The sequence below is a fragment of the Theropithecus gelada genome, chromosome 6 (assembly GCF_003255815.1).
Source record: "Theropithecus gelada isolate Dixy chromosome 6, Tgel_1.0, whole genome shotgun sequence".
Lineage (NCBI taxonomy): Eukaryota > Metazoa > Chordata > Mammalia > Primates > Cercopithecidae > Theropithecus > Theropithecus gelada.
This window is the reverse complement of record NC_037673.1, coordinates 540,832-550,143: the sequence shown is the minus strand read 5'-3', so window position 1 is coordinate 550,143 and position 9,312 is coordinate 540,832. Positions and strand designations below refer to the sequence as shown.

General features: G+C 54.2%; 1 protein-coding gene across 1 annotated transcript; it reads left to right on the top strand.

Annotated features, from left to right (window-relative positions):
• The first annotated feature begins 19 nt into the window (after nucleotides 1-19).
• On the top strand, nucleotides 20-8,939 carry BRD9 (bromodomain containing 9). The gene is made up of 8 exons (XM_025387974.1): nucleotides 20-232; nucleotides 963-1,177; nucleotides 1,524-1,656; nucleotides 3,181-3,241; nucleotides 3,662-3,806; nucleotides 5,339-5,449; nucleotides 6,035-6,210; nucleotides 8,723-8,939. The coding sequence occupies exons 1-8, from the start codon at nucleotides 181-183 to the stop codon at nucleotides 8,937-8,939; spliced, it is 1,110 nt and encodes a 369-aa protein (XP_025243759.1). The 5' UTR covers nucleotides 20-180.
• Nucleotides 8,940-9,312: the final 373 nt, after the last annotated feature.

Genomic DNA, 9,312 nt, shown 5'->3' with positions numbered 1-9,312 from the left:
GTAGGGCCACTTCCTGCCGCGGCCCCGCCCCGCCCTGCTTCCGGCGCGGCTCCGCGGGCTCGGCAACCTCGGCGCAGTGAGCGCGGGCTGCCAACCAGGGCCAGGGGGCGGTGGCGGCTTCTGTCCGGCCGGGTTCCCGCTGCTCCCGGCCCCCGCTCCGGGCCTGCCGCCGGCGCTGCTATGGGCAAGAAGCACAAGAAGCACAAGGCCGAGTGGCGCTCGTCCTACGAGGGTGAGGCGGCGGCGCTTTGTGACGCGCGGCGGGCGGGGTCCCGGGCTCGGGGGAGGAGTTCCGGGCACGCGGACGGGGGTCCTGGGCACCGGGCGAGGTCCCGGCCACCGGGGAGGGGTTCCGGGCACGCGGGAGGTGGTCCTGAGATTTCGGGCAGGGAACCGGGCACGCGCGAGGGGTCCTGGTAGAGGGTTCTGGGCTCGAGGCTGCAAGCCCACTCACCCCGGTCCTGGAGACCAGGGAAGCGTCTGTGCTGGCTTTTGTGTGGAGCTAAGGGAGAAGCTAGGCTGCCCTTTCTCCCGCCTTTCCCTCCCTCTCCCTTACTCCCGCAGCAGCTCCATGGGTGTCAGCGGGCAGCACGGGCGCCTGCAGGAAGTCAGGCGAGGGTGAACCGAAGTGCTGGGGGTTTCTAGGAGGGAGATCGGGCTCCGGGGTTCCAGTTCCCTCTTAATCCATCTTCTTGAACGAGTGATGTGAACATCCCACAGGGCCTCCTCTGGTGAGGACATCGTGACTTGAAAGGGACCTGAAGCTCCCTGTGGAGGGGAAGGGAGAACAAGGAGGCAGTGACATGCCGCCACTGTGGCCTTCCCTTCCGTCTTTCCTGGTGGTTGGCAGCCCCGCTGTACTCCTCAGGGCGGCCTTTACCTCTTAGCACCTTCATGTCTCACCTGGCTGCGTGGCGTTTGCACCTGAGCACGCGGGTGGAACTCGGTCTGTGTCTGTGCAGATTATGCCGACAAGCCCCTGGAGAAGCCCCTGAAGCTAGTCCTCAAAGTCGGAGGAAGTGAAGTGACGGAACTGTCAGGATCCGGCCACGACTCCAGTTACTATGATGACAGGTCAGACCATGAGCGAGAGAGGCACAAAGAAAAGAAAAAGAAGAAGAAGAAGAAATCCGAGAAGGAGAAGCATCTGGACGATGAGGAAAGGAGGAAGCGAAAGGTAAAGGAGCAGCGGCAGCGGCGTTGGCCCGGACGCCCCCCACGAGGACCCCATGGGGAGCCGGGTCGGCAGAGTGCGCCTGCGTGGCTGGAGGAGGGGAGGGGTGTTCCGTTGGCAGCAAAACGCAAACCGCTGAGGCCAGCAGACTCAGTTCCAGGATCCTGGGTGTGCTGTTCCTCAGCGGACCCTGCGAGGGTCTCCGTGAGGAGGGAGCCCGGCTTGAGGAGGGTCTCGGAGGGGGTTTCCCTTAGCTCTGTCCCTCCCCTGAGAACTGCGAGGGGATTGGGCAGACGTGTCTGGATCCCACCTACTCGTGCCCTCTCACTCCCTTGACTCTGCCGCCCAGGAAGAGAAGAAGCGGAAGCGAGAGAGGGAGCACTGTGACACGGAGGGAGAGGCTGACGACTTTGATCCTGGGAAGAAGGTGGAGGTGGAGCCGCCCCCAGATCGGCCAGTCCGAGCGTGCCGGACACAGCCAGGCAAGGGTGGACTTTTAGAGACTCTCCTGGTATTCACAGCTCGTCGTTGTAAATGAGGGTCGGCACCGTGTCCTCTTGCTTTGGGGAGAAGCATGGGAGGGAGGAGAGCTGGTATTTCCAGGGCCTCATCCCGGGTGTCCTCTGGATCTGAGGTTTCCTCCAGTGTCTCTGAATGTCTAGAGCAAGGCTTGGCCAGTTACCACTGGTGCCGTTAAGTTTTGTTTTGTAACTTACTGTTACCTAAGGATGGTTTATATGTTTTTCAAGGGTTCGTTAAAAATAAAAGGCATATCTGCAGAGAGCAATCATATGTGACCCACAAAGCCTGGACTATTTTTTGTCTGGCCCTTATGTAAAAAGTTTGCCAGCCCTGGGTCTATAAGTTTGGTTTTGTCTGCACTTAGCACCCAAAGAGAACAGCATCAGAAGAGTAGCCCCACATGGGTCAGACGGGTGAGAGAGATGCATGTCAGTGAAAACGCAGGTAATTCCTCTTGGGAAGAGGGGACCTGAAAGCCCAAATGATGGGTCTGAAGTTGCTGAAAGTGACCATAGGCTGAGACAAAGGAAGCTGAAGGCCTTCAGTAGAATTTCTGTCATGGGCACCGTCTGCCAAGGATGGCTTTGGGCTGGAATTTCCAGCTGACAAGGACTTGCCCTCTGGGTTCTCCTTGTCCCCAGCCTTCCTGTGCACAACTCACAGTGATGAGGCGTTTGTACTTAAGACAAGGGGTGTCTCTTCCCGGCACCTCTCAGCATCTAGTGGTTCCTGGATTATAGGGAAACTTAGACAGCTGGGCTTTGGGACATGGGACATCAGGGAGTGAGGAGGCTAGTGCTACAATCATTCAGGCCATCAGACACCATCTGAGCCCTGCTGACTCCACTGAAGGAAAGTTCTGGAAAGCTAGTGGTCTTCTGAGCTTCTGTGGTCATTTGGCTCTTCAGGCACTTTCTTTTTTTAATTTATTTTTGAAACATGGTCTTGCTGTGTCCCCTAGGCTGGAGTGCAGTGTCGTGATTCACTCCTGGGCTCAGATAACCCTGGGCTCAAGCGATCCTCCCACCTCAGCCTCTTGGGACTACAGGCATGCACCACCACACCAGCCATTTATTTATTTACTTTTTGTTGAATTTTAAGGGACCTCAAGTGAAATAATAATCGGTGAATATAGGATCAACCCTTATGTCCAGAGCCTTTGTTCCGTCCTTCATTCCTTGTCTAGAGTAGTGGTATGAGCCGAAAACATTGATAAGTGATCACCGCACATTGTTGATGTCAGGGCTACCGGTTATTATAAGGGGTTTTTATGACTCCTGCTGCGGGGAGGGGGGTGCCCTTTCCCACCCAGCTGAGCTCTGTGGGAGCCAAGGCTGAGTTGGGTGTATCTTTATATCCCTAGTTCTTGCTGGAGCTTAAAATGCTGTGAGACACCATACAGACAGATACTGTGAACTTGGAGCTCTCTAATGAAGGGATACCAAAGTCTTTGTATTCAATTTTTTTTTTCCTTAAATTGTCAGCCGAAAATGAGAGCACACCTATTCAGCAACTCCTGGAACACTTCCTCCGCCAGCTCCAGAGGTAAACCTGGGCGTTTCTGAAGAGCATGTGTCTGGGGGTGTGTGGTGTCATCTTTTCTGAAGCCTTGTTCCCCACCCCAGCCCTGTCAGCTGTGAAACAGACCCTGCACCTTCTCTTGGTGACTCCCACTCCACTTCGGGGTGGGCAGGAGGAGCCCATGGACTCGGTAGTGGCTCACTCTGAAGTCAGAATAGGGTGAGGGAAATCAAGGCTAGAGCTGGGACACTGAGCCGCCAGGATGCTTTGGGGGAAATTTTTATTATGTGTGAAATACCTATCACAATAAATTAAAAGACTCTGGTAATTTTTTTATTTTTAAGAAACAAAATTCGGTCACTTGTATCCAATTTTTGGATTGTAGAAGATTTTGTATCATTTAGAAATCTAGATTTTTCCACTTTAAGATATCTTTGCTTTCAGAAAGGATCCCCATGGATTTTTTGCTTTTCCTGTCACGGATGCAATTGCTCCCGGATATTCAATGATAATAAAACATCCCATGGATTTTGGCACCATGAAAGACAAAATTGTAGCTAATGAATACAAATCAGTTACGGAATTTAAGGTAAGTTACTTTCATTGCCCGAAGTAATTGTGGCATAGTTCTGTGTATTTATGTCTCGTGAAGACTTCATTCAACTTAGGTCATTTCTAGTTTTTGAGCTTTCACAGGTGTTTCTGTGTTTGGGTGTTATTTACAGACACAGCATTAAGGAAATGATTGGTCATAAACATTTTCTTTGTGCTTTGGTCTAGAAACTAGGCCAGGTTGCATGCTGTTTCTTTTCTATGTTACTGCACTGGCGTAAATAGGACATGTTTCAAGCAATGAGGTGTCCGGTGTGGCACGGTTTGAGACTAGACATTTTTTAAAACATGCTTATTTTTAATTCTTGATTTTGTCTTATACTAATTGAGCAGGTAGTCTTTTTAGCATAGTAAGTTTTTTTGTCTCCTGAGTACTTTGCTCTTAACTCTGTTTCTTGCTACTGGCTATGAGAATCAGCAACTGCGCATTGTTTTTGCAACCCAGGGGAAGAAAGTAAAATAGATGCTTGATAAATTGGCATTAGTGTAGTTTAGAAAGGCATTAGGTTTCTCTCTTAGGTTCCATTCCGCTTGGGAAAGCTTGACTTTTCTATTTTCATTTATTTCACATTTACTGAAGGGTTTGCTGACTCCCAGAAAGACAACAGAACAGACTTAAAGGAGAGTGGGAGAAAAGGAAACTTGATGAGAGGGTCAGGCAGCGCCTGAGGGCGGATGTTCAGAGCACTCTATGCGCTAAAGCCCTCGGTATTCCCTGCTCTGGGCCCCAGTCTGGCCATTCCTAGCAACAAAGTGAGAAGGGGAGCAGCACTCACTCCGTGGAGTGTCCGCAGTAGAGTCTTGCGGTGGGCTCCATGGCTCAGGCCAGGCCCTGGGGCCGCTGGCTCCAGAACCGGGGCTTGGGGAGGGTCCAGATGGCACATTCTCAGTTAGGGAGGCCGGCCTCTAGGGCCATGCTCCAGCCTGACGTTGGTACTCACCTGTGAGAGGCCTGTCCTGAGGAAACTGATTATGATAATAAAATACTGATGTTTCCATATTTTTACCATAAATTACGAAATAAGGCTCTCCTTTTGAGGGGCAAAGTCTTTTTCTGATAGTTTGAGGGAACTATTTGGTGACAGAATTTTAAATTCTATTCTGTGGAGAAATTCTAGAGATAGAGGATATCACTGTGCCCCGTGCTTGCCTTTATCCCTCGACTTTGACTTGAAAGAATCAGATTGTTGCTTCTTGTTCCTATTTCTGTTCTAGAGAAATACAGGAAGCGCAGTAAATGCTCCTTTTTCCTCGCACGGCGTTTGTATGTGATGCTTAGAAGTTACAGGCTTGGTCAACTCTTCATTGTAACATTTTTCATGCAAGACCGACGTGCAACTAAGAAAATTTCTCTAAGTTCTTAAACATTATTTTTAGAACAGAGAGCCCAGTTGAATTGTTTCCTACTCAATTGTAGCTTTTTCCTTTTGGTCTCTTGACAGTCATCTAGGGCTTTACTGTTGTCTGTGGCATTTCAAACTTGGTAAGTCTTTCCTGTGTTCTTTTCAGGCAGATTTCAAACTGATGTGTGATAATGCAATGACATACAATAGGCCAGATACCGTGTACTACAAGTTGGCGAAGAAGATACTTCACGCAGGCTTTAAGATGATGAGCAAAGTAAGAAACTCAGTGGCAGCAGCGAGCTACGGAAAGCAGGGGCTCTGCCCCCCGTCGCTTGTGCCCGAGGGGAGCCTCACAGTGAACACATGCTCCATCCACCCGCCACCCTCATGGTGTTGCCCCCTTTGCTTTAGGGTAGATGTCCCCGGCCGCCCTCTCTGCTCATGACCTAGTTGTGACGTCTCATTTAGGGTTGGTGGAAAGTTCCGCATCTCTTGTTCTTAAGCCTGGGTGTCAGTCTTGCTGGATGGCAGCCAGCATTGCGGGCTTGTTTTGCGTGGCTACCTCACTGAATCCAGATGGGACATCCTTGTCTTCCTTGGCCATCCTGAGTGGCTTCCCAGATCTGTGCCGTGAGCCAGGCTGCATGCGTCCCACGTAGGTGAAGGTAAAGGGGAGGTGCGGTGCCTGCCGCACTCTGGCAGTGGGTCCAGCCCCCGCAACCACCTCCCTCTGCTCCGCGTCGAAAGTTAGCTCTTAGGCCAGGTGAGGCTGTGACCATCCCCATCCCATCCCATCGTCACGGCGCCCTGGCTGTGAGGGAGAGGTAAATCCCTGCTGCTCTGTCCTTTCTGATTCTAGGAGCGGCTGTTAGCTTTGAAGCGCAGCATGTCGTTTATGCAGGACATGGATTTTTCTCAGCAGGCAGCTCTTCTGGGCAATGAGGATACAGCTGTTGAGGAACCTGTCCCTGAAGTTGTACCCGTACAAGTAGAAACTGCCAAGAAATCCAAAAAGCCGAGTAGAGAAGTGATCAGGTAAAGGCTGTGTGGAAACCGCGTTTGCTTTTGGAGTTGAGCACCACAACCAGGAAAGCAGGTGCTTTGTTGGGGAGAGAGAGTGAGTGGGAGAACGGATGTCATGTCACTTAGACATCCTTGGAGGGGCTTATTCTAGCAGGAGGAGTGTGGTCAGACGGCCCCTCCCGCCCACCAGCCACATGCACTCTGACCCAGGTGTGGTACCCTGGCCCGTCCTCTCACCGCTGCCCCTGTCTGCTACTGACTGGTGGTCTCTGTCTCCACACGCCGTTTGTTAAGATCATCGGCCCCTCCCTCTCCTGCACACCACCGGCTGGCAGCCAAGGCTGTGCCCTTGTCCCAGACTGTGCCGCACAGGCAGGCCCACTTTGGGCAGCCAGCATTGGCAGGGGGCTTCTTTCTTGCCACGGGGCAGACGCCCACCCTAGAACCGCTCACTTCCGTGTCTGTGTGGATGCTGGAGTGGAGCAGGTGCAGCCTGGTGGTCAGGAAGGTGTGGATGCTGCAGGGGAAGCAGGTGAGGACCGCAGGCCGCAGCTCCCTGTAGCTCTGCTCCCTCCCACAGGGAGCAGCTGACTTGGGTGGTCCATCAGGGAACCTTCTTCCTTTTTCTCTAAACCCCACAGTGGTTTTCATGGGGCCTCTCTGTCTCACAGTGGCTGAGCATTGAGATCTGTCAAAGTCTGTCGCATGTCATTCCTGTAGATGCTCCTCCACCTGCCTGAGGTGGCCGCCTGATAGGACCAAAGAAAGCTAGAGTATCTCCAGGGGCCTTAGAGGCTCCGAGAGCACTTACCATAGCCTGCAGTGGGCAGAGGCGCCTGGCACAGAGCCTGCTTCGTCACATGTCACTTGCTGAATGCAGGCCTCAGGGAGTGCGGTCTCGGGACATCCGCCCTCGTGGCCGTGTGCCTGACAGCGCTGTGGCTCGCTGACTTCCCAGTGTCCTGAGAGGACAGTGGCCTGTTGCCAGCCTGGGACAGATCAGGTTTGAAGGATGGTTTCTACTGAAGCGTACTGCTTTTGTGCCGTCTTGTGGAAAGTCAGGGACCGTCTGGAGTTGGTGCTGAATGTCCTTGAGGCCATTCTGATGGTCATGGCCCTCCGTTGTTTGTTTCCTTCTGACAGTGTATGTGGGACTCGTGTGGATTTAACAGGTGGGGCAGCAGCAGTGCTGGGCTCGGTGCTTCTGCTCTGAGCAGCTCCCTCCAACAGTCAAAAGGGAGAGCCGTCTTGAGACCAGCCCCTCAGGTCCTGCAGCCTTGGCTGAGGAGACGGAGGGTGCTCTGCGGCCAGAGCGTGTTGCCTGGCAACGGCTAACAGTCTCCTCAGGTGGTCTCCCCACCTGCAGTGTGTTTCCCACCCTGCTGCCATGCGAACACTCGCTGCGTGGTTGGCTGGTGGCTGTGTCCGACCTCAGCCCCCAACTCGAGTGCGCTGCTGGCCTTCAGGGTTAGGGATTCATGGCCGCCCTTTGCCGCCTCATGGTGGCTGAGCATTGAGGGGGAATTGAAGCTGGTGTCGGCCAGCATGCTCAGCCGTGGGGGGTCGTGTCCTGGCGGACCCGCCCCAGGTTGAGTTTGGGTATTTCTGGTGCTGTGGCCCCACCCTTGCCTGTGGCATCCAGGCCGGTTAGATGGATCCCCAGCTGTCAGTCTGCAGTCGGCAGAGCGTGCTGAGCTCCGGCCCTTACCTTCACCTGGTGTCGCAGAGTGTGCGTCGGCGATGGGCTCACGCAGCTGCCTGAGTGGAGCCCTCCCGCGGAGCTCATGGGACTCTGACTCCTGTGTCGGGTTGCCAGGTTGGCGCTGTAGGTCAGGCAAGGCCAGGGCCGCTGTCATGGGCAGGGCTTGCCCTCGGTCTGCACCTGTCCCTAGGCCATTCAGACCCACACCCAGGCAAGTGCCCAGGGTGGAAAGGAGCCTACTCGCTTGCTTCTAGAACCTTCCACACTCCTTGGGTGCTGCAGCCTGCGCCTCTCAGCTGTTTGAGAACTGCTTCAGGTGGAACCTGGGGCCACTTGCTGACGTCCTTGTGTGGCCACAGCAGAGGGGGCTGCTGTCCACCCAGCCCAGCAGCATCAGACCTCAGGCGAGCGGCCCCGCCCATCCTGCAGGCCTTGCTGTGAGCCCTGCGTAGTCACTTAGTCACGGGCGCTTTTCCAGTCGCTTTTCTGATGAGGGCTTTAAGGACTAACTAGTGCGTGCATCTGTTATTTTGTTGCTTTTGTTGTTAAAGTGACTGCGCTTTAACTGAGTTTTCACCGCGTTGGAAAACAGGGAGTTTGTGTAGTTGGCTTACACTTACTCTGTATTTTAAAACAAGTGTCTTATTTTGTTGCTTGGTTAGGGTGAAAGGGATGCTTTGAGACCTGAAAGGAGATAGGTACGCTCTGCCAGCTCTGTGTCTGAGGGCAGGGTCACAGAGGCTGGGTTAGGTGCCAGTGCGTGGGGCGCAGGTGCACAGTGGGGCGCTGCCTCCAGGTGACTTGGTTGTCCCCACCTCACAGCTGCATGTTTGAGCCTGAAGGGAACGCCTGCAGCTTGACGGACAGTACCGCAGAGGAGCACGTGCTGGCGCTGGTGGAGCACGCGGCTGATGAGGCTCGGGACAGGATCAACCGGTTCCTCCCAGGCGGCAAGGTAGTGCTCTCTGGCCACCGAGAGAGGGTGCTGCGTGGCCCCCGACTCTCCGTGTGCCTCTCCCTCTGGGTTGGTGCTGTGTGATCCAGCACAGCCACCGGGATCCAGAGGTCAGCGTGGGGCCCCGACGGGAGGCCTGGGTCAGACACACACAAGGCTGGTCTCTTCAGTCGGGGTCCGGGTGCCTCTGGCAGGGCCGCCGCTGGTGTTTCACGCATCATGGAGGCCTCGTGGTCACTGACCTCATTTCCTTGATGGAGGCCCTGCTGCAGGCTCATCCTTTCTCTTGGAGTGAATGCTGACTTCTATGTCTCTGTCACTGGGTGTTGACGTGAGTCACCGCCTCATGTTATTCCAGCGGGGACTGGTGTTGGATCCACAGATGGTCCATGATAGGCCACCGACCCTGTTCCCGTGGCTCCTGCCACAGATGGTCTGTGTGGTGGTGGAGCCCACT